This window comes from Chanodichthys erythropterus, chromosome 7, assembly GCF_024489055.1.
Source record: "Chanodichthys erythropterus isolate Z2021 chromosome 7, ASM2448905v1, whole genome shotgun sequence".
NCBI classification, from domain to species: Eukaryota; Metazoa; Chordata; class Actinopteri; order Cypriniformes; family Xenocyprididae; genus Chanodichthys; species Chanodichthys erythropterus.
In genome coordinates, this window is record NC_090227.1 from 3,828,084 (window position 1) to 3,852,708 (window position 24,625).

The following is a 24,625-nucleotide window of genomic DNA, read 5'->3' on the forward strand; positions in this document are numbered from 1 at the left end:
TTTGCCTGTGTCACAATATGAGGCAAATCCGGCCCTGCTTACACTGTGGTTTTTGCATCCGCTTCCATCAGAGCACATGTGCTCTGCCCCTCTCCATCCAGACAGTGCGAGTGTACTTCAGACTCTAGAGGTTTCCATCCTTCAGCATCCACACACGCGCTGTGCATTCTTCTGCATCGGCCACAGACTCAGAGAGAAAGAGAGGGAGGGAGGGAGGGAGAGAGAGAGACAGAAAGGGAGAGACAGAGGACACCGCGCAACGGCAACCTGAGACGCGTGTCCTCCCTCAGTGCGAACGGGAACTTTGATGATTTGACGGTGAAACCGATGGAAACGTGGAGATGATGTTCTAGTCGTTGATGATGGATTCGTCTTTCAGCATGTCCAGCTATGCTGTCCTTGTGCTCGTCTCCTAATAGACTGCTGATCCATTTTTCTTTACAAGTACTTCTGCTTTACTACAGTTTTTGTGATCGAACACTTGAGTCGGTGTGAAGAACAGTGAAGAAAGCGGGGCGCATTGTTTATTTTTTTGCAATTTTTCATTATATTAAAGGACTTCCAGTTCATACGGGATTCGTGATGTCTGCAACATACCGCTCCTTATTCCTTTGTAAGTAAACTGAGTTATTTTTTTCTTTAGAGTATGCCGTTTCATTTTTGGAAATCTGACCTTATGTTCTAAGTTGTTCTTTAGCAGCATATTCTTAACCTTCATCCATGTCAAAGAAGTTTAAGCATTTAAGCAGTGGACAAAGTCTTCAATACGAAGGCGTAAATCTAACGAATTTTACCTACAGAATAGTCAGAAGTACTGTTCATAACAAGACCCCCACCCAGTTGAGTAAATCAAATCCAGATGGTTCTGATGAGTTACACCCTTCAGACAGACAACTCTTGGCAATAAAAGGTTTCAAAACCAAAAGTTGCATGGGGAACTTTTAATTCACTAGTTCTTTAGAAAACCATCATGTTCTGGCGCTTTAATGAACCCAGACACCAAAATGCTGAAGAACCTAAATACTAATGAAATATCAAGGTCTGAACCATTTAGCTCAACTCAAAAATGGCATAACAAAAATGGGTTTTTCAGTGAATTTGTGACGAGACCTTTATTGTGTTTGTGTCTGAGACCCCAATACCTCAAGGATACATTTATGGAAATATTAAAGCATATAGCATGACTTTGATGCTGATTACGCTTCATCCAAATACTAACAAATTGTAGCATTTGTCAGTACCTAATTATGGCACTAAATTTAACGTTCCTTGCAGAGCGGAACAAAGACAGGGCACGTCGCCCAATCCAGATCTCTTAATTTGTTGTGACATCGGATGGCAAAAATAGATCCTCATGTTAAACGTCCAGTGGTGAGCCGGTGGCGCGAGCCGCTGGTGTCCGGTGGGCACGAGGGTCTCGCGTGTCCGCGTGTGCTGGAGTCAGACCCCGGGAGGATGTGTGAAAGCATGCGTGCATCCATGGGTCACATTCGGAGTCCTCCACCGTCTCGCTCGCGGTTCATTGTCAGATTCTCGGGCTGCAAGCACGTTTGTAACGGGAGTTTAGTGCGCGTGACCCATCGTTTATTATAATCACTGCGCCAAACTTTGTCCCATCTTTCGTGTCCTCTGCGCGTCTATATGATGCAGGATTAAAGCGGTGTGTGTTGAGTCTAGTAACTGGCTATTGTGCTTCCTAAATGTATGATACGCTGTGTTAAAATTCCTCGCGCATTCTCCGTGGCGTGTTGAGAAGGTCAACGCTGCTGTAACACCCGTGACAGAAGCATCAGCTTACCGACAACATCTCCTCACACTATTATTTTATATCAACATAATTCATGCTTTAGTTTTTCTCAGAGGTTTCAGTGAAGCGTTATTTGGCTCCTACGAATATTGCTCATATTGCTCATATTGCTTGGTTTGGTTCTGAGTCAGTCTCTCTATGTTGTTACATACCATAAAGTCTTCTTTACACAAAAAAACTGTACAACATCTACATCCATATGGGCTACAGGCATGTTGTCACACGGTCTGGGATAAGTTGTCACGCTGGGAGCCTAAATAACATATTTCATGAGTTTTCAGCTATAGTAAAACAATTAAATGTTTGCCCAACCTGCTGGGTAGTTTTATTTAACTCAACTATTGTTTAATGATTACTGTATTTGCCTTAAATGAACCCAAAGTATGTTGGAAATGAACACCTATTAAGAAGTTTAATGAATAATAGTAATTTATTAAATTGCTTATTAATGAATGTTCACCTTTTGATTATTATTGTTGCCTCTAGTAATTATACATCTGATTTTTAATTTCCAACATATTTTGGGTTCATTTTAAGACAGCCATATAGTCATTTTTAAGCAATAGTTGGGTTAACAATTCTCCAATGCTAAACATCAAAATCAATAAATAGTTCAATCTTTGGGTTAAAATCTACTTTCATTTTATACACAAACCCTTGTTTTAATGTAACCCAGTATGTTTTAATTGCATTTGCTTCTTTACTCAACCTACAGATAAATATAATGTTACTATTATTTTAATTTGGAGGATAAAATCTTTGTAATTCAAGAGGCATGTTACAACTAACAAGCCCATGTCTGTCTTAAAGGAACATAAAATGCATGGTCACACTTTACATTAGTGTCCATGACTTAATTAGCAATTAATTGTATAATTAATATGAAATTATTGTTATAATAATTAGTTAACCTTTATTTACATATGAAATGTTTAAAGGTGCCCTAGATTAAAAAATTGAATTTACCTTGGCATAGTTGAATAACAAGAGTTCAGTACATGGAAATGACATACAGTGAGTCTCAAACACCATTGTTTCCTCCTTCTTATATAAATCTTATTTGTTTAAACAACCTCCGAACATAACACCTCTCAACATAACACCAACTGTTACGTAACAGTCGGGGTGTACGCCCCAATATTTGCATAATGCCAGCCCATGTTCCCAACATTATGAAAGGCATTAGACAAGGGCAGCCAGTTAACATCTGGAGCTGCACAGCTGAATCATCAGACTAGGTAAGCAAGAACAACAGCCAAAAATGGCAGATGGAGCAATAATAACTGACATGATCCATGATAACATGATATTTTTACTGATATTTGTAAATTGTCTTTCTAAAAGTTTCGTTAGCATGTTGCTAATGTACTGTTAAATGAGGTTAAAGTTACCATTGTTTCTTACTGTATTCACAGAGACGAGAGCCGTCGCTATTTTCATTTTTAAACACTTGCAGTCTGTATAATGCATAAACACAAGTTCATTCTTTATAAATCTCTCCAACAGTGTAGCATTAGCCATTAGCCGCGGAGGACAGCCTCAAATTCACTCAGAATAAAACTTTTAACATCCAAATTTACTCACATAATTCGAAGCATGCATGACGAACATCTTGTAAAGATCCATTTGAGGGTTATATTAGCTGTGTGAACTTTGTAAATGCGCTGTAATATAGTCGACAGCTCGTGTGGCAGGAAGCACGCATCTTAAAGGGGTGGCGCCGAGTGTAAATCAGTGCATTGTTAATGGTGCCCCAAAATAGGCAGTTAAAAAAAAATAATTTAAAAAAATCTGTGGAGTATTTTGAGCTGAAACTTCACAGACACATTCAGGGGACACCTTAGACTTATATTACATCTTGTGAAAGAACGTTCTTGGGCACCTTTAATATCTACACTAATGTTACCAGTGCATTGCATATAGTGCTGAAACTGTAACCCACACACCTATGGGATGCTGCTAGTTGGCGTAATCACATTATAGGGTAATGGCAAGATGGCAAAAGAAGACGGAGGGTGTTTTACATGCGCTCTGACACGTGCATCTAGTTCATTGGAAATATTTTTCAGTGTAAAGAATGAAATATGAAAGATATCCAAAATCACAGTAATAATTTCTAAGCATAATTATCTATTTAAATGCAATCTAATTGCACATGCACTATTGTGATATTGATTTATTAATCAGATTACTGCATTTTAAAGGTCATGCCTATTTGCTATTGTTTGTCGTTGTTTTTTGTCTTTAGGCATCGACTGAGCCTTAATTATTTTCAGACATAATATTAGATGTTATTTGGTTAATGATGATCTTGGTCTGTGCTGTGAGAGAGGAATGGATTGAGAACTGGCACTGTGCTTGTAGTAAATCCCATTGGTTTGTGCATTAAATTAGTTAAATGAAATAGCCTTGTAGTGTCATTATAAGTCAATTTCTTCAAGAATGTATAACTCTATTAATGGAAAAAAGCTTTTAAACTGGTATGTTTGGCGTGTAGAGCTCATCTCATTGTAGAATATCTTCAATGATAGACTGAATCAATGGTGCATAATGGGGTAATTTCCATTTCATTTCATTTGATGCTTTCGAAGATCTTATATTACTTAAGTCTAGCACCCTGGAGGAAAGTCATATTTATTTAAAAGTCTTATTGCAAAAATGAGCTGGTGCTGTTACTATCTGGAAATGAGCTAAAAAAAAGGACAAACCAACCAAACCGTGCAGAAATCATAGCAAACCACATGGATGATAAATCACTAACCCCTCTAACACCGACTGACTTGAATGAAAAACGAAAAACGGGAAGTAATAACAGATTGTAATTTACTTGTCAGAAATGTATTGAAACCATTATAAAGAACTTTTTCCATGTTACGTGATTAATGCTCATCCAACACAGCCGAGACTCGTCACACTGTCAGTTTTTGAGATATGACAACCGCATTTAGCCTACTTCAAGGTGTGGGTCTCTAAATGTTCTGAATCAATGTGCAACAGGAGTCAAGCCTGTATTCTCTTACCAGTTGCCATTACGACAATGACCAAAGTAGCTAATATCAAAGATGGCGATATCCGTAAAACTTAAAAGTTTGATCACATTTGATACCAATCGAGCCGCAAGTTCATCCGTCACATTTTCATTAGCAGCTTTTATATCTGTGTGGACTTCAGATGCTCATCATATCTCCATCACTGTAAGTTACTGAAAGCGAAACCACACACAAAACCCCACAAAACACGGTAGACATGCGTTTGTGCAGCGCAGAGCGTCTCTCTCGGACTGTATGACAAGACAGACACCCAGTTTCCCAGTCAGTTTTACGAGAATGTGGTTACGAGTCCAGAAAATTTACGGGTGTGAGTTTGGTAAATTACTGAACAGTGTGTGAACGTAACTGTATTAAGGACACAAAGGCTAGCTACGTTCACACTGCGAGCCTTAGTGCTCAATTCTGATTTTTACTTAGATCTGATTTTTATGTATAGCTGACTGTTCACATTGTTGTTGGGGTTGCCAGGTTTTTACCACAAAATTCACTCAATTGCTTCTCAAAACGAGTCCAAAACTAGCCCAATCGTGTCCCGTGGGGTATCCCGGTAAAAATCACGTTCTGGGGGTTAAATATCGCGTTAGTGCGGTCGCTTAAACCCACGGAGTAGCAAAACAATCTGCGGAAAACGGTGAAAATGTAACCCAATTCTGCGGGAAAATCACAGACTTGGCAACACACACAGAAAGTAATATGGAAGTAAACACAGAGTGCATTAAAGTCGGCAATTACGCATTTATTTATAGTGTGATCTGCCGTGGAAGCCAGCGAAATTTTGCACAGGCAATATGAAAAATAAAGACAGTGATGTGACGAAAGATAGCAAAGTTTTTAAACTTTTATGATATGAGCTCTCATGTTTTGCTTGTATCATAGAGCTGTCTTTGTAATACTTACGAGTTCTGACACATCACTGTCCTTCTACTGACTACCTTTCACAACTGTCTTGATAACGCTGGGTATGTAAAATCTTTGAATAGACTCCCATGAGTGCAGAATCGTGACGAATGTTGATCTCCAGTGGCGTAAAAATCTCATGAATTCCGATATGACTGTTGTTCACACTGTGGTCGCATTACAAAACATCTTACAAAATCAGAATTGAAAACATCAGATTCCATGTGGTTTGTACTGTTCACACTTTCATGGGGAAAACAGAGATGAGTCACATGTGGGCAAACAAATCAGATTTGGGCCACATTTACCTGCAGTGTGAACAGTGGTAGCCAAATACATGACTGACAACCGTATTCTGTTGACTTTTCCGTAATGCATTGTATGAATGCAGTCATCAGGGTAGTGTTTTTAAAATCAGGTTGTCACAGGTTATGCTAACATGGAAAAGTGTTGGTTAAAGTAACTCATTTTCTCATCCTGTGCTATATTTGGCTGATATCCACAGGCAGTAAGAAGATCTCTCACATCTGAGAATGACAGGACACTGCAGACCCAGAGGTTATAAAATGACATCTCGGTGCGCACATCCCTGAATCACAGGAAATGTGCACAGAATGAATAAGCATGCGAAACACTTACAAACTTTTACGATAAAATGTTGCGCAGTGATGAGAGCTTTGGCATTTTAATACATTTTTCTTCTAAACATGGTGAAACTGAACGTTCTTAGGATGTATATTACATTTTAAGAGGATTGCTTGTTTTTTGCTACAATAAATATTTATGAGAAAACTTCTGCAGACTTTAATTTAGTATGTTTTGAGTGGGTTCAAGTGGCTGAAATTTTCATCTGGAGATTTGGAGTTTTGTTCGCCTTGTTTACTGAAGCTCAGATGTTAGGTTAGGCAACATAAATAGCGTTGCGATTTTCCCGAAGTGGTTTGGGTGTCTGGCTCTGCAGTGACATGAACATTCCTGAGGTTTTCCATCAGGATATTATCCAAATTAAGTCTATCTGCATTTAGGGCCTTACAAAAACACAGTAACCTATGTTTTTCCTCCTTATATCGGCTATTGAATATTCTCTTTGTCATTATGGACTCAGAGCTTCTAGTTAGCTGGTGCAGTGCTGTTATAACAACCTTCTCCTGAAAGACAGTGTGCTTGTCTCCTGCTGCAGCACATCTGAGGTGACATTGTCTCAACTCTGTACTGAAATTCAATATTCTCCCTGTGCTGTCATGCCACTGCTCCTCACAGTGCAGATAAACAGCTTGAAGAGTTCTCCAGATGTGTTATTCTACTCGTTTGGCCTTGAGGAACATGTGGCGCTGTTTCTTTTTGTAAGTATGCTGTGACTCGGTATGGGAGGTGCTTCATCTATTATAGATGTTTTTTAAAGGTCGTGTGTGTCATTTAATATGTTAAAGATATATATATATATATATATATACATACAAACAAGTTTGGGGTCAGAAAGATTTTTTTTTATGTTAGTCTCTTTTGCTTTTTTTGTGGAAACTAATGTTTTTTTTGTTTTTTTTTAATCAGGATCCTTTGATGAATAAAAAGTTAATGGAAATAATTTAATGCATCCTTGTTGAATGAAAGTTAACTTATAAAAAAAAAAAAAAAATGTTGTGGACAAGACTTTCTGTTTGTCCAACCAATGGCCAATCATGGAAGTATTAAGGAATTTCATTCCTTAATAATAATAATAATAATAATAATAATCACATTCATTCAAGGAAATGTTTGTTTAATCATTTCTGGCATTTCAAACTACCCTTCCCTCAGCTGCTGTCTCATATCTATCAAGTAAATGTTAGCTGTATTTATCTTAAATATAAAAATAAAACCTTTTATTATGAAGAAAACCTTAACATTTGCAACAATGAACAACTATAACACACTCCTTGCCTGAAAAAATCAAAGGAACCCACAGTAAACACCAGGCCAGGTTTGAGTCGTTCTCTAGCCTATAAATCTCAGACTCTTTTGACTCCCTTGGCTAAATTACTCCCAGATTACTTTGGAGCCGCTCAACAGGAACTGCCTATTTTCCTTTATGGCTAACCTTTGACAGATGTTCATGAATGGTCCGGTTTGACAATAATTCAATCCAGCTGCATCTTGGTGTAGCAAAGCCCAGCTCGCTTACATAAGTCATTGGCCACGAGCGGCCCCCGCCCCTCACTCAGCCCTGATACGCAGGTTTTGGCTTCCAAAATTGCATGGCCCAACAGGATTTTGTTAATCGCCACCTCCATGCTTATTTGCAAGGGAAAGAACAGAGGATTGTATGCATTATTTGATGCAGTAAATAACTATGAAAGTCAATAGTGCAAGGGCAATTACTTTTTCCCTGATTCCTGGAAGTACTTTGTTTGTAGTGAGTGTAAACAGTTTGATGAGGGTCCTCAATGAGGAGCTGAGATTAGCACAATGATAAACAATATAGCCAGAAGAATTGCCAATGAACCAAACAATGAATATTGAGGTAGGGTAGGCAATTTGTTCTATAAACACGTTTTTTTGTCAAACTGGTTGAAACTCTCTTCACATCCTGATAGAAATCAATAATAGAAGAGGTCTAAATATTAAAACATGTACATATACCTTCTGTGGAAGTCTCAGGACCAGTCCGAAAGCAATGATCCAATGTCCTACCTGTCTGTCAACACATGTATTTCCATATCTCCGCACCCATGTTCAAGCAGACATCACACGTCATCAGCGTGTTCTGTAAGGCTATGCAGAGTTGTAGACAGACAGCTACAGAGCGCCACAAAAATCGTAATTACGAGATGGCAACCCGAGATGTTCTACAAGGAGCTGTTCACGTCCTCAGACTCGGATTTATGCGTTTCTGTGTCAATACTATCAACGCTGTAATGAATCTGCAGCAGTCAGGTGGTACAAAAGCTCTTTAAGTTGTAAAGTATTATGGATTTAATGTTATGTGGTTTGAGACATGCGTTTTGAAGGAGGTGTGGCTTTGGAGACGTTCTGAAGGGAGGGTGGGATCTTATGCTTTCAAAGCTAACTTGCTATTGCTAGCCTCTCTACTATTGCCTACCCTACCTTTAATATAAATTGCCATATTTGAAAGCACTAAACAGAGTGACAAATGTCAGTTGCAATGTTTAACATAAGATAATAATTGCTATTTGGTTACATTAGCTGTATCCTTTTTTCTCATTTAACCATAATCATGATAGTTGTATTGTAAGTTGTGTCTTGCATACTTTATACCCACGAACAGTCTCGTACAAACTACACCTAGGACTCATTAATAATAATAATAATACTGGAGCCTCATCTCCTTTTCATTGCCCTTATTTTTATTCAAACTTGGAGTGCTGTGCAATGATTAATTTCCCTCTCCACTTCATGTGAAGTGATATATGATGTTTCCCTATTCCCTATGTCGTTTGCCGTGTCCTTTGAACTGAACGCTCCCTTCGGATTGGAATCTCACTTAAATTCAGCATGAAACGGAAGTCGCAACAGTCTTTCCTTCCCCACTGTGATGTATATCAAAGACAAACGGCTTCTCGAACAAGAAAAAATGTAGGGCGGGATTTGATTTTGTCCATGGGGGATTGATTGGATGGTTGTGGTTTGCTATTGGTGGATCTAATGTGAGTGACAGGTTGTTCCATGAGAAGAAATGACACTGCAAGAGGTAGGGGAATTTAAAAAAATAAAAATAATGATGTGAACTGCACAGATAAATCATTTACAATAAATACTGCAATATTCCATAAAGAAATAAGAATTGTCAGTTTTGATTTCATGGTGACTTTAAGATGGCGAAACACCCTGTGAAGTCCGCTTTGTAGTGAACTTACGGTCGAACGGAATACTGTCTTTGAGTGAATGACTGACTCAACTGATTCGTTCAAAAACACTGATTCATCCAGGATCAACAGTACTTTGTGTTGTCTGGAGATGCGCTAATTTGGCTTTGGCTTTGTTTGGAGCTGTTTTCATGGGTAAAACTAAAACAGGCAAAGTAAAATGTAAGTTAGTTAAAGGGTTAGTTCACCCAAAAATAAAAACTATGTCATTAATTACTCACCCTCATGTTGTTCCACACCTGTAAGACCTTCGTTCATCTTCAGAACACAAATTAAGATATTTTTGATAAAATCCCATGGCTCAGTGAGGCCTCTAGTGCCAGCAAGATACTTAACACTTTCAGATGCCCAGAAAGGAACTAAAAACATATTTAAAACAGTTCATGTGAGTACAGTGGTTCAACCTTAATATTATAAAGCAACAAGAATACTTATTGTGTGCCAAAAAAAACTTTATTCAACAATATCTAGTGATGGGTGATTTCAAAACACTGCTTCATGAAGCTTCGAAGCTTTACAAATCTTTTGTTTCGAATCAGTGGTCCGGATCGTGTATCAAAATTGCAAAGTCACCTGAACTATTGAAATTGTGAAACACTTATGACATAACGAAGCCTTGTTTACTGAAATCATGTGACTTTGGCGCTCTGAACCACTGATTCGAAACAAAAGATTCGTAATGCTCTGAAGCAGTGTTTTGAAGTCGTTATTTTATTTATTTTTTTGGTGCACGAAAAGTATTCTCGTCGCTTTATAATATTAAGGTTGAACCACTGTAGTCACATGAACTGTTTTAAATATGTTTTTAGTACCTTTTTGGGCATCTGAAAGTGTTTCAGCAATTATCTTGCTGGCAATTGAGGCCTCACTGAGACATCGGATTTCATCAAAAATATCTTAATTTGTGTTTTGAAGATGAACAGAGGTTTTACGGGTGTGGAACGACACGAGGGTGAGTAATTAATGACAATTTTCATTTTTGGGTGAACTAACTCTTTAAATATCACACTCGCAGGCATGTTATCATGCACAGCTTATGTAAATAAACAATGCTGTCAGTTCCTTAGCGAATTCCCCCTTTTGTGTTTAAGATGTGAATCTCTTTCATCATCCATATGGTGATGTAAAACACAATTTGCATGTATTCGCTTTCTTAAAACATCCAGAAAGACCAAATGAGAACAGTATCTCAGCTTTTGCATCATGTTGACAGGAGGGATTTCATCATGGATGTATACTGACTAAACACTCTCCGCCTGAGCCAGAGGCTTTGCTTACTTCCTCTCGAGAAAGGAAGCAGTACCTCAGTGAAACCATGCAGACATGGATGAGGCTGGCATGCTTGTCTATTCTGAGCTCAACCAGCTTTTGATCTAGACTTTTTTTGGGGGGGAGGGAAGCAGGTATATATTTTCGTTTTCAGTGAGGAACAGTGATCCGTCTATTCAGAGAGACAAAAAATAAATAGATAAAACCGATTGCCAAAAAGATAGCAAATGCTCTAGAAAAAAAGCCTATCTTATCAAATTTTGAAGAGTGTACACAAGGATCATGGATATAAAAGTAAGTGTTTGCTCAGGAAAGAATACCCAGGAGATAACCTGCTCTATTCTGAGAGATACAGCTTTGTTGATCCGCCGAGGTGGTTTTGTTGGAGCTAGAGAAATGGGTTTGCCTGGTAAGTGAAGTTAGAGACTACCCGGGTGAAAAAAAGTACACTTCTATAATGTACTTAAAGTGCTCTATTTTCGCGCACTAATTTTGTACTTAATATACAAAAAATTCTTCTTTAGTACTTCTTAAGATAATCTTAAGAACATCTAAGTGTACTCAACCGTGCTATTTTGAGACACCATGAAATATGAACTAAAATGTGCTTTTAATATACTATCTCTGTATTTAAAAAAACATATTCAGATAACCCTTACTGCACATTTGAACCCATAGTGTACTACAAGTGGTAACTAAATATATTTTTTAAATACAGATGTCTTCTTTAGTTACTTCTTAAGATTATTATTAAGATTTCTACTAAAGAAGAATTTTTAGTATATTAAGTACAAAATTAGTGCATGAAAATGGAGCACTTTAAGAACATTATAGAAGTGTACCGTGAATCAGAATTTGTGATTGACTTGACTTCAGTATTGTGACATATTTTCAGAGAGAAGTGGAATACTGAATGAAAAAAAGAAAAAAAAAAAAAATAGAGGGTGTGGCCTGCTTTTTTCCCACTGAGAATGATTTAATTTGATGTCAAAATGAAGTTTCTTGGGTGAGCTATTCTTTTAAAATATGGATGATGGCATTTCCGAGCTATATGGTTAGCTTTTAGAGTTGTTTATTCTTTTATTAAGCTTTTATTTGCTACTTTGATCTGATTTCATGCAGCAGTTGTTTTGCACTCATAGGCATAATGTGTTTTTGCACTGATGCTCTGTACTAATTTACTTGCGCAGTTTGGCATTTCTCTTTGTTTTCCTGCTGCTTTCCACTGTACTTTTGTATGTATTTTCTGATAAGATTGCATGCACCTGCAGTGGTGTGTGTTGCAATGATGCAATGTCTTCCAAATTAGTTTTTCCCTCTTTTTTTGTAGCATTTCCACAAGTTTTTGTATATCCATCCAAATCCACTGATAATTGCTATACGAGAGCCGTCTGCTTACAGGGAAATCAGAAGAGGCTGCTTATGTTTTTATTGTTTACTGTTTTCATTGCCAATGCACAGAATGCCTCAATGCGAGATATTCTATTACAGCAGGAAGGGATGTTTCATCCTCAGGCAGGAAAGCATCTTCTGTCTCCCACCAGGAATTCATTAGCATGAGACTCCAGCTTTGTTTCCATTGGTTTGACAGGCAGCTGTAATTGAATTGAATTGATTATAGATAGATAAATATCTTCTCCACTGCAGATGTATGTTTCTCCATGCAGTGCGCGGCCTTTAGACTCGTTCTGTTGCTCGTATCTTTTTCTCTTTGTTCTGGAGACAGAATGTGAGGGGAAATGTTCCACGTCGCTCTATTTAGACACCTGCTGTTCCTTTCAATTTGAAACAGTCTATTAGCTCTGCTAGCAGGCCACTTCATTTGCTGTTTTGAACTAGCTCGCTCAAGGGTCTCACTTCATTTCCATCGTTCTAGCCTAAATCTCCTCCACCTCACTTGTGCTCATCCTTGACCACCTGGTTTCTATCTGCTGGTCCACAGGTTTCCTCTCATTGACAGTAAATTTAGTCATGACCTGTTGAAAGGTAGCATTTGAGTCATTCCATGCCTAAACCTCATTATCTCATGTGATGAGAGCATATTTTTAATTATTTTCTAATTGTTTTAAGAGTACGTGCATGTTTTGCATTTGTAGCCAGTCATACAGATTTGCTTAAAACCATGTATTGACCTCAAAATAATAGTGAACTGTCATTTTAAGTGACATCATAAATGATATCATAGAGTCAAGATAAAATCTTGCAAAAACATTCAAACTTATAAAGCATTCTTACAGAAATGTATAGGCTACTTCAAAAAAAAATCAGGAAAAGGAATGGAAAAGGAATCTGGAATGACTCATTTGTTGTTGGCGAATGCTTTGTTTTACCTCTGAAAGGTCATTAATTAGTGAAAGAGATCTGCACAAGCAGAATATGATTGCATTGATCTGTTTTTGAACTGACTGATGAGAATCAGGCCAGGACTGAAGATTTTACAATATTTGTTCTAAAGTTGATGACATGAAATTTGTACTTACAAAACAATGACTGTTATATATTCACCGTTCCCTTAATGGACCTTTATGAATTTAAAATTAAAGGGGTTTATCTGCTTACCCCCAGGGCATCCAAGATGTAGGTGACTTTGTTTCTTCAGTAGAACACAAATGATGATTTTTAACTCCAACCGTTGCCGTCTGTCAGTCGTATAATGCATGTCAATGGGAACTCCATCTATAAGAGTCAAAAAACATGCACAGACAAATCCAAATTAAACCCTGCGGCTCATGGCGACACATTGATGTCCTAAGACACGAAACTATCGGTTTGTGCGAGAAACCAAACAGTATTTATATCATTTTTTACCTCTAAAACACCACTATGTCCAACTGCCCTGCAAATCCGATTAGTGAGGTCTGAATGCGCTCTGACAACGGAAGTGATCTCTCGCACTCATTGAAGCAGAGCACAAGACATCACTTCCGTCATCAGAACGATTTTTCTGACCTCACTATCCGGATGCGCAGGGCAGTTGGACATAGTGGTGTATTAGAGGTAAAAAATTATATAAATACTGTTCGGTTTCTCACACAAACCGATCGTTTCGTGTCTTAGGACATCAATGTGTCATCACGAGCCGCAGGGTTTAATTTGGATTTGTCTGTGCATGTTCTTTGACTCTTATAGATGGAGTTCCCATTGACATGCATTATACAACTGACAGACGGCAACGGTTGGAGTTAAAAATCATCATTTGTGTTCTACTGAAGAAACAAAGTCACCTACATATTGGATGCCCTGGGGGTAAGCAGATAAACATCAAATTTTCATTTTTGGGTGAACTATCCCTTTAAGGGGGATATAAATTGACAATCGAGACAGACTTTTAAAGGGTTAGTTCACCCAAAAATGAAAATTACCCCATAATTTACTCACCCTCAAGCCATCCTAGGTGTATATGACTTTTTTTCAGCCAAACACAATCAGAGTTATATTAAAAATATCCTGGCCCGTCCAAGCTTTATAATGGGAGTGAATGGAGGATGAGTTCATTCTCCAAAAAAAGTCCAAAAAAGTGCATCCATCATTCATAAAGCGTACACCACACAGCTCCGCGGGGTTAATAAACGCCTTCTGAAGTGAATTGTTGTATTTGTGTTAGACAAACATACTTATTTAAAACTTTATAAAGTAAAATAATGAGTTTCAGGTGCGACAGCCATACACATTCAACATATGTCCAAAAAGCATTAACTTCCGCAACGTAGTACACGATGACATGACGTACTACGCGTTTTAGCATAGGACATAGCATAGTACATCATGGTGTAGCGTAGAACGTCATGGCATTGTATAGTACGCTGTTTGGATGTACCTTAACCAAATACCAAATTAAGTGTTTTGTTCTTCCCTCATATTTGATATATATATATATATATATATATATATATATATATATATATATATATATATATATATATATATATATATAAACAAATTAAAAATATTTTCTTCATAATTTGATGGATGGTCACTTTTTGTTCATCCAAGTTAAATGGATTTTATTTGGAAAATCTGGAGAGTTCCTAAATGGTACTTGTAGACGGAAGTAATAGGCTTGGGTGATGAATGGCTTAATTATCAGGCCTCAGTGTCAGACATTTCGTTCTTCATACTAGAGCAAAAACATTGCATAAAGGAGTATCAGTGATCAATCGCAGGCCTGTCTGCAATTAACTCCCTAATGCGCCTGATTACACCGACTCCAGTGTGCCCGTTTAACTAAGTGCCTCAACCTTTTAAACAGCCAGCTACTGCACACACTCACTGTTTGCACTCAAGATTAAGCCCCTTGTCCAGGAGCTTTCACCTTGAAAAACAGTATTGTGCACTACTCTGCTGTAAAAAGCACCCACCTTCCCTCTTTATTCTTCGGAAATGGTTTCAGAACAGATGGCGTACTCACCCTCATTTTTTTTTTTTTTTTTTACGAGTCGTTAGACTTGACTTGTTGATGAAATGGAGACCTTCCGCTACCCTGCTCATGCAGATGTGTATCTATACGGTTTAATATATCTTCCGTGTCCTTGCATACCAGGTGCAGGAAGCGCTATATAGCCGACAGCACCTACATTACACAGCATCTGACGAAGGCCTTCGCTGTTAGCGTCTAAAACACAGCAGATTTACTTAGAGATGCAGCCAATGCCTTTGGTTGTTACTCTGTTTGGTTGAAACAGGCACACTCCCACATTGAGACCTTGAGACTAGGTCTGCGTCTGGCATAACAAGCTTACCGCACCTCAGGGATCAAACATTAAAGCCGTTCTCTTCCTGAGTCCCAGCCTGCAGCCATATTCCTCTGTACATGCTTAATTGTTTAGCCATTTTGGCCTCCCTTGTGTCTCTTTATAGCTGATTATTTATGATTTTCATGTAGGATAGCTGTCTCCATCAAACTAGAAAACAGTAAAATTACAGTGGGAGCAATGCTTGGAATGGATGGAAAATAAGCAGTGCAGTTTTGCAAGTCAGAAATTCTAAAAATGCATAATGCATATTTGCACACATTGACTATTAATTGCACACAAGTGTTCTTATGTGTGGAGAAAATTTTCTTTTGGAACAGGTACGTACGTGCATTGAATTTGTTCTTGGCTTTCTTTTAATGTTGATGAATCTGGATTATTCTAAACGACGGTGCATGCGATTATCTCCATATAAAGGCTTTCTACACAACCTCCCCTGTTCAGTCATTCATCACTCTCTGCAAACATTTCCTGACACTGTCTGCAGTTGTACTCTGCCTAGACTACACATAAATGACTGCATTTTTTTTTTTTTTTTTTTTTGAAACTTTTCCCAGATCCACATGTTTTTTGGTAAAATGTTATATAAAATGTTAAATGTTATATATACACTTCTGGCCCAAAAAAAATGGCTAAACACTAAGCTTTTAAATGTCTTAAAGGTGACCTATTATGCCCCTTTTCACAAGATGTAATATAAGTCTCAGGTGTCCCCAGAATATGTCTGTGAAGTTTAAGCTCAAAATACCCCATGGATTTTGTATTATACCATGTTTTAACTGCCTGTTTTTGGGTGGGAGAAAAAATACACTGATTTGGCGCCCCCATGCTCACAATTCCAATACAATGAGGCATAAACAATACAGGAGAAGCTCACACAGCAAGTATAATTCTCAAAATTGATCATTACAAACTGTTCATGATGCAGCATATCAGATCACATGGGTATGGCATGTATTTTGTGGATGTTTGCTAACATTCCATTCTGAATGAGTTTGATAGCTTGCTGTATGGCTAATGTGGCTAAAGCTACACACTGTTGGAGAGACTCAATAAGAATGAAGATGCATTTATGAATTATACAGACTGAAAGTGTTTTTGGGTTAAAAATGAAAATAACGACATGGCTCCGTAAGAAAGTTTAGCCACATTTAACAAATATCACGAAATATATATGAAATTGGATCATGAAAAGTTGGTATCGATCCATCTTTGAGAATCAAATCCTGTGTTTTACTGACCCTCATGTGCAAAGCAGTCTGGTGTAAAATGACTTGCACATACTGGTATATGAATTTATTTGGACACATTCCCTTCATAAATTAAATTACACCACTGCGTCCTTAGTGGCTCAGATGCCAGGAGTTTATGGAGACTCATATGTTTACTATTATAGCCGTTAACAGATCAGTGATAATGTTTACATAGCTGAGACATATCACAAGCTCAGAGACAGTCGAGTGCTGCTGTCCTGCTGAGTTTTGCTTCCTTCACGTAGCTTTATTAATCCTGAAGACATTCAGGTGTGTTTGATCAGGATTGTAGCTAAACTGTGCAGGACAGCTGCACTCCAGGACCAGTGTTACTGGTACACCGTTGTCATTTGCGAAAACAAAATGGTGGCTCCGTGGATGGAAACATACAGATTCAGGGGGCAGCAATATTATAATAATAATAAATCTTTTTCACATGCTTGCAGAGAATGTCTTACCAAAACAAAGCTACTGGGTTGTCCTTTTTTACATTTTCTGGGTAAACATGGAAAAAGTCAGATTTTCATGATATGTCCCCTTCAACCACAAATTATTGGTCAGGAAATTAGCAAAATTTAAGCAAATACTCTACTTAAAAAGCTGTTGCTCTCTCAGAAAAACAGACAGAATGAAGTTGTTGGCAGAATATGGGAAATTTGATTCAGAGTGGTTCAGCAGAGTTGTGTGGAGTATATGACAACACTGTATGATCTTTTTTTTTCTAACAATTTAGTTAGAACTTTACTCAAACTTTACTTTTTGTAAACTTTATAAAAGTTTAAGAATTTTTTTAAATCTTGCACTGACCTAAAAGAATGCTTGACACAAATATAAACTACAGTACAGTCAATGTAATATTTGCATACTGAATTTCGGTTGGTCTTCTTTCTTGCATTTATTTGCATACTGATTTGCATTCTTTCTTTTATAGCCCCATTTACACTGTAAAGAAATGATGGGGTTCCACTGAGTTGATATTTGTGCTCAGATGACACCATCTCATATGACAACAGAAAAGCGGATCTGATTTGGCATTTAATTTACAAAGAACCGAAGCCTTAAACCTACCCTTACAATTTTGACACTGTTGTTTTGCTGCCTTGTAAGCAGCTGTATTTTTGGACATCTAATTTTTCAAAGCTCTCACACTTTGTTCTTGTTCACCACTGACTTGAAATGACATTTTAGGACTAGATGCAAATTAAATCCCTTTTTAAATTTCATATTTATTTTATTTTTTTTTTTTTGCTGTGAATTTTTGTATAGACAAAGGATGTGGAGTACTCTGATTTGGCATGATTTGTTAGCCTTGGTCCAGAGAGATTTGGTGGAGAGAAAAATAGCTACGTTTGCAAAACGAGGCTTTCAGAATAATTAAAACCCGAGCGAGTACTGCAGCAGACCTTAAACAATACTTTACAGCTTCAGTAAACAGTCTTATTGACTCTGACTTTTGATATATTGCAACATATGGAGCACCAGTGCCAATTTCATTATTTTCAGTTCCTCATGGGAGTCCATACATCTGTGAACTCAAAGTTGTTCTGGTCTTTGTTTGCTCTTAGGATCTTCTTGCTTTGATTATGCAAAAACAACACACTGTGATGTGAAAGGGCATGTGATCTCTTAGTTGGTTAACCTTTCCTCTTGGATGCTCTTTTGACATTGAGCAATGTGGTGAATTCAGCTCTTCACCATGCTCTGTGCTAATGAGGCAATTAAATCCCTGGTGTCGTGGTGCAGAGGGCTGGGAATGAGGGAGGAAAGGGAGTGTGCTGTCTCAGCAAAGAACAGCCCACAGCACCACTAAATTTCATCTGAATGCAGAAGTGGAGCTCTGTTAGGTGCTACACAGTCCCGTCACTTGTCCACGTAGAGTACTTGAATTGAATCGTGCTAACAATTCTAATCCATTGAATGGTTTGCTTTTCTTGTGTAATTCCTAGGATTATTGCAATGAGATCTGGATGTTAGTCTAAGAACAAACTCTGGTTAGTATGCAAATGATGATATGATGGCTTATACTTAAGGTTACAAATTTGCACAACTTCAAATTCTAGACCTGATAGAAGATAAAACATAGGAAGAGGGACTTGAGCCATATCAAGGTGATCTCTTTTGATTTTGTCCAGGAAGCAACCACTCAGAACACCATAGAAACCACATAGAAATACATTTAACAAGTTCGTTTGCCCATATAATCTTTAGGGCAATAAGGTTAGCTAATTTGGCTTGCTGTCCACTGAGGAGGGCCTCGATGAAGCATCTTCAGCTCGAGCTCTGATATACCCCCACAGTGAATAAATATAGGATGTGATTACATAGGGCAAGGTACCTGAGATGAAGGTGGAGTTTGGGGAGGTGGAGGTGGAGGGATGCTGGAACAGCTGAGCATGATGAGAGGTAAGCAGCTGCTTATATACTCTGGCTGTTGATTGGAAGATTAGATGGGTTCGCTCCTCCCTAAATTACGTTTAGGAACTTCACTTAATCAATCAGAGCACACTGAAAACCACCAAAATGGCCAAGCTCCACTCACTGATATCAGCTCAACCAAGTCAATGAAGATTTTCAACAGCACACAAGATTGTCACATGAATGACCTTATTGTTTAGTGGTGGTTGGTGCCACTTTGAATGTTTTTTGCTGATTGAATAAAGTAGCTGCTAGTTAAATGTGAAGCGTGTAAAATAAAAATAGATTCTCTTAATTGTTGTTATTGTTCATGGACTACTATTAGAGTGCCATTCATAGGTTTAACCACAAAAGTGTAAACATCGAGTCCCTCAGGCACCATCAAAACTGCTAAGATCTCATTCCAGCTCAACCAGTAGCAAGTGTTTGGGGTGTGGCTACTGCAGTAGGTGGAGCCAGGGAGGGTTTAGTCAGTGTGGGACCATGGCTGATGTGTTACATGGGAAAATACATTCAGCTTTGGTTACAGAAGTGCAAGCCAACAGTCACTGCTTTTATATCTGCAAAAATGAACAGATCATAAACATATGGAAAAGTAGCCTACTTTTACCTACCATCACAATTACCCGTTAGATTTATTTTTGTAATTCCGCTAGGTGCCACCAGTGTTGCCAGAGCTATATTTTACCTTTAAAGTAGTAATTCACCGCAGGCGAGTTTTAATAAAATGTGACAGTCTATGCAATAGAAAAGCCTATTCATATTAAAATCATTGATACGTGACTAGAGAAAACAAAAAAAGGGGTTGTGGCTTTCCATTTTGTCAAAACCTTAAACTCCCATAATGCACTTTTGATTTTGGCCCCACCAGGAACATGAAAATGCAGAAGTTTGATTGTCAAATCAAGTCGCCTTTATTTCTAAGTGTTTTACAAAACAGATTGTTTCAAAGCAGCTTTAAAGTATAAACATGAAAGTAACGATCCATTATGCAATCTTTATCAAAGAAAAATGTGCATTCTGCCGTAAAGCAGCTCTACAGAAGACAATAGTGTCATTTTTCAGCTCAAGTCAGTTCAATAATGTGTAAATTCATCAATTACAGTATGAAATGAGTTCAATTCAGGTATAAAGCAGCTCTACAGAAGACAATAGTGTCGCTATTCAGCTCATTTCAGAACAATGTTGATCAGTACTTTTAACAAAAGTCAGCAAAACATTGATGGTAAACAGCTAGCCTTTACAGCAGACAAACTACTGGTGACAACCATTCTTCATTAGTAATGTAGTTTTTCTTGTACTGCAGGGTTTGTAGTCCTACTAGTAAAAAAGTGGACAATCAGAAGACATAGGGCCCTATTTTAACGATCTAAGTACATGGTCTGAAGCGCATGGCGCAGGTGCGCAAATCCACTTTTGCTAGTTTAACAACGGAAAAAATTGTCAAAATACTCCGCCATTGACTTTAGACCAGGTTTCAGTTGATCAATGGCGCAGTCGTTTTCAGTTGCCTCAAAATAGCAACACGCCAACAATGCACCTGAACACACCTCATTTTCAGACCAGCACCCCCATAGATGAACAGATGGGTGTGAGTCCATTTGCTATTTAAAAAATGTGGGCGCTGGACGTGAAAATGATAACTGTGTCGGGCTGAAACTAGGAAAAAACACTTGCGATGCACCTGCTGTCACATTGCCCCGAGTGTATGACAAGGCCCATATCGTGTAAAGGCAAGTGCTGGTAGTTTTTCTTCTCTAGCTGATGTTATTTGTAATAAGCATGTCCTAATTCCAGATCCTTGTAGTTGTCACAGCAAATACTTCTTTTTTGGGTATAGAGTAGTTTTAGTGAGCTTTTTAAGTGGATAACATTTCCCACAGGTGCTGAGCATCACAGTTGGTGTTTGTCGGTCGAAGCCAGTTTAGCACATCATCTCCTCTGCCCGATTGCTGTCCTTGGGTCTGTGTGTACTTGGCTATTTAGGAGCATTTGACCCAGGCAAACACAGCCGAAGCATCTAGGAAGCGGTCACTGAGCCCTCCGCTCTTCGAGGAGAGTGTTTACCTTCCCTCCCGCTACCTCCATGACTTATTCATAGCACAGTGCGGGCCGCTACACTTCAGAAAGAAAACGTATGCCCATGTAAACCGCAGCGTCCGCACCTCAGTGGGCAGGGGAAGCAATCTTTTTTGTATTTCATCTTTTGTTACTCTCCTCATTCTGACCTCTACAGCACTTTAACTCCAGGATGGGAGTATTGCAGAGCAGTTTCTCTCCCATCTGGCCATGTGATATTATTCATGGTTTGATTCTGATTGTTTACACTGCGTCGCAAGTTGAGAATTGTGGAAATAAAGTGCCTCCTTTTGTGTGATTTAATTAGTGACATCAATTAGCTGCTAGCGGTGCGGTTCACTGTAGTGTTACGCCATGACGGGGTTCGCATTAGGGCACCAGGCTAATGTGTTTAAAGCAGACACAATTAAAACGAATGCGTGGACTGATAATGACAGGCTTACAGCTACTCTGAAGGAATTATGGAGTATAGTTGTCTGTCTTAAAATGTGCAGCTTATCCGACAGATTCACTCTCTTTTGCTGGCGGTAATGAATGGCTGGTGTGGCGTATCTTTAGGCAGAATGTATGAAAGGCAGCGTCTCGTGCTGAGTGATGCAGAGCAGGGCTCATTATCGCCACACAGGTGGGGTCTGGACAGCATGCGACGGGAGAACCTGTCAAGAACGGACTGAATTGTTGTCTGTCTTGCGTGTCACAAGATTGTGTTGTGTTATTGTGTCTTCTTCTGTTGACAGTCTCTAGTAGGTAAATAGCTTGATTTCCATTTTTAAATCTGGATCTGTTGTTGTTTTAAAGTATTTTTTTATTCTTTATTTTTCATTCAGATTATTTTGGCATAGTCTTTCATTATTTTGGAAAACAAAATTTTTTATTAAATCTTCTTCACTGCATAGCATTTTAAAGAGTGTTGTTTCTGCTAAAGTTTCCACAATATCAAAGTCATATGGTGCAACCAGTATGTAGGAAAAAAAGAAGAAAAAAAAAACTGTAGTTAATACATCTCTTATATATCAGATAATTTGAACTTTTCTGACAAGTTAAGTTTAGTTCTGATTGTAAAACACCATGTGGTGAGAGTGTCCAAAAAAATATACTTATGAATTAAAGGTGCCCTAGAACCAGTTTTAACAAGATGTAAAATAAGTCTAAGGTTCCCTGAATATGTCTGAAGTTTCAGCTCAAAATACCCCATAGATTTTTTTTAATTAATTTTTTTAACTGCCCATTTTGAGCCATAATTATATATGCACCTTTTCAGCGCGCGGCCCCTTTAAATGCTTGTGCTCCCCGTCCCTGAGCTCTCGACTGCCTTAACCAGAATAAACAAAGTTCACACAGCTAATATAACCCTCAAAATGGATCTTAACAAAGTGTTCATCATTCATGCTGCCTGCATGCATTCCTGTGAGTATAGTATTTATTTGGATGTTTACATTTGATTCTGAATGAGTTTGAGGCTATGCTCCGTGGTTAACGGGCTAAAGCTAACATTACACACTATTTGAGAGATTTATAAAGAATGAAGTTGTGTTTATGAATTATACAGTCTGCAAGTGTTTGATAATGAAAATAGCGATGGCTCTCTTGTCTCCGTGAATACAGTAAGAAATTATGGTAACTTTAACCACATTTAACAGTACATTAGCAACATGTTAACGAAACATTTAGAAAGACAATTTAAAAATATCCTTAAAAATATCATGTAATCATGGATCATGTCAGTTATTATTGCTCCATCTGCCATTTTTTGCTATTGTTCTTGCTTGCTTACCTAGTCTGATGATTCAGCTGTGCACAGATCCAGACGTCCTGCCCTTGTGTAATGCCTTGAACATGAGCTGGCATATGCAAATATTGGGGTCATACATATTAATGATCCCGACTGTTACGTAACAGACGGTGTTATGTTGAGATTGAGATCGCCTGTTCTTCGGAGGTCTTTTAACCCTTGAGGGACGGATTGGGCGGTACCGCCCAAAATGGCATACTTTTACAAATGTGTAGTTATCTCAAAAACTATTAATGCTAGAGAGATGCGGCTTTTTTGCCGTCTTCCTCAGATTCCACTGAAAACAGCGATATCCAGTCTTTATATTAAACCCGCTTCCGTTATTGCGCAATACCACTGCGTAAACAGGCCAATGAAAACCATTATGTTAGGCAGATTCAACACGCAACAACCAATGTAAAAATTGCCGCTGGGAGGAATATTTTTCTAACCCAATCAGAGGAAGGTTACCATGATGTATTCTAGCCATTCAGAGGACTCTGTAGCTCTGCTGTAGCCTTGTAAAAGCTCGCTGGCCTATAGTAAAAGACCGGCAGCCGGGTGTAATCAATAAGCGATCGGAGAATCAGCATCAGGTGGAGAAAGCAGAAAGCGATCGGAGTGTTACAGAGAGCGATCTGAGTATTAGCGAGCACAAAGAGATAAATTCGAGAGAGATATAGCATTATTACAGAATTGTTTTATCAAAATGGCAAGCAGTAAAAGATTTACGGCAGAACAAGCTCTGGAACAATTACTGGAAAGTGACGAGAAATCTGGAGCAGACAGCTTTTACACCGATGGAGAGGCCTTGCTTTGCTCACTGGCATGCCTAGGACTGTTTGTAAAAAAAAAAGTTACACATTTGATTAAACAATAACACATTTCTGTCAAGCAAAGAGTTTGAAAAATATATATATTTTTTGTTCTATATTCTGTGATGTGTGATTTTCAGTAATAAATGACAAAAATCTAATTTTCGTTTTTGAAATTCTCTAGTTTACTGTACATTTTCTTTCACTCATACTTCCTTTCTAAACACATTACATGCATGCTTATGGTAGCTTAGGGTCTTCTGAATCCATAGATAACAAACACAGGGTGTTCCATCTCCTTTACATATGATTTATAAGCCCAACTATAAAAATAGAGAAAACAGACCAAAAAGGGCTTAGTCCCAAAAATAAAAAAAAACGCCTAGGACTGTTTTTAGATAAAGTTAATTATTTAACTGTTCTTTACACATTTGATTGAACATTAACCCATTTCTGTCAAGCAAAGGGTTTGAAAAATATATTTTTGGGTCAAAAACTTTTCACTATTGTTGTGTGAGGTAGGATTTTCAGTAATAAATGAGAAAAATCTCATTTTCGTTTTTGAAATTCTCTAGTTTATTGTACAATTTTTCACTCATACTTCCTTTATAAACATATTGCATGCATGCTTATTATAGCTTAGGGTCTTCTGAAT

General features: G+C 38.0%; 1 protein-coding gene across 1 annotated transcript in view; it reads left to right on the forward strand.

The window, feature by feature from the left end:
- The first annotated feature begins 235 nt into the window (after positions 1-235).
- clmpb (CXADR like membrane protein b) overlaps positions 236-24,625 on the forward strand; it is a 103,543-nt gene continuing 79,153 nt past the window's right edge. Inside the window, exon 1 of the mRNA XM_067388931.1 lies at positions 236-613. Coding sequence (XP_067245032.1) covers positions 583-613 — 31 coding nt within the window. The 5' untranslated portion in view covers positions 236-582. The remainder of the gene's footprint in view (positions 614-24,625) is intronic.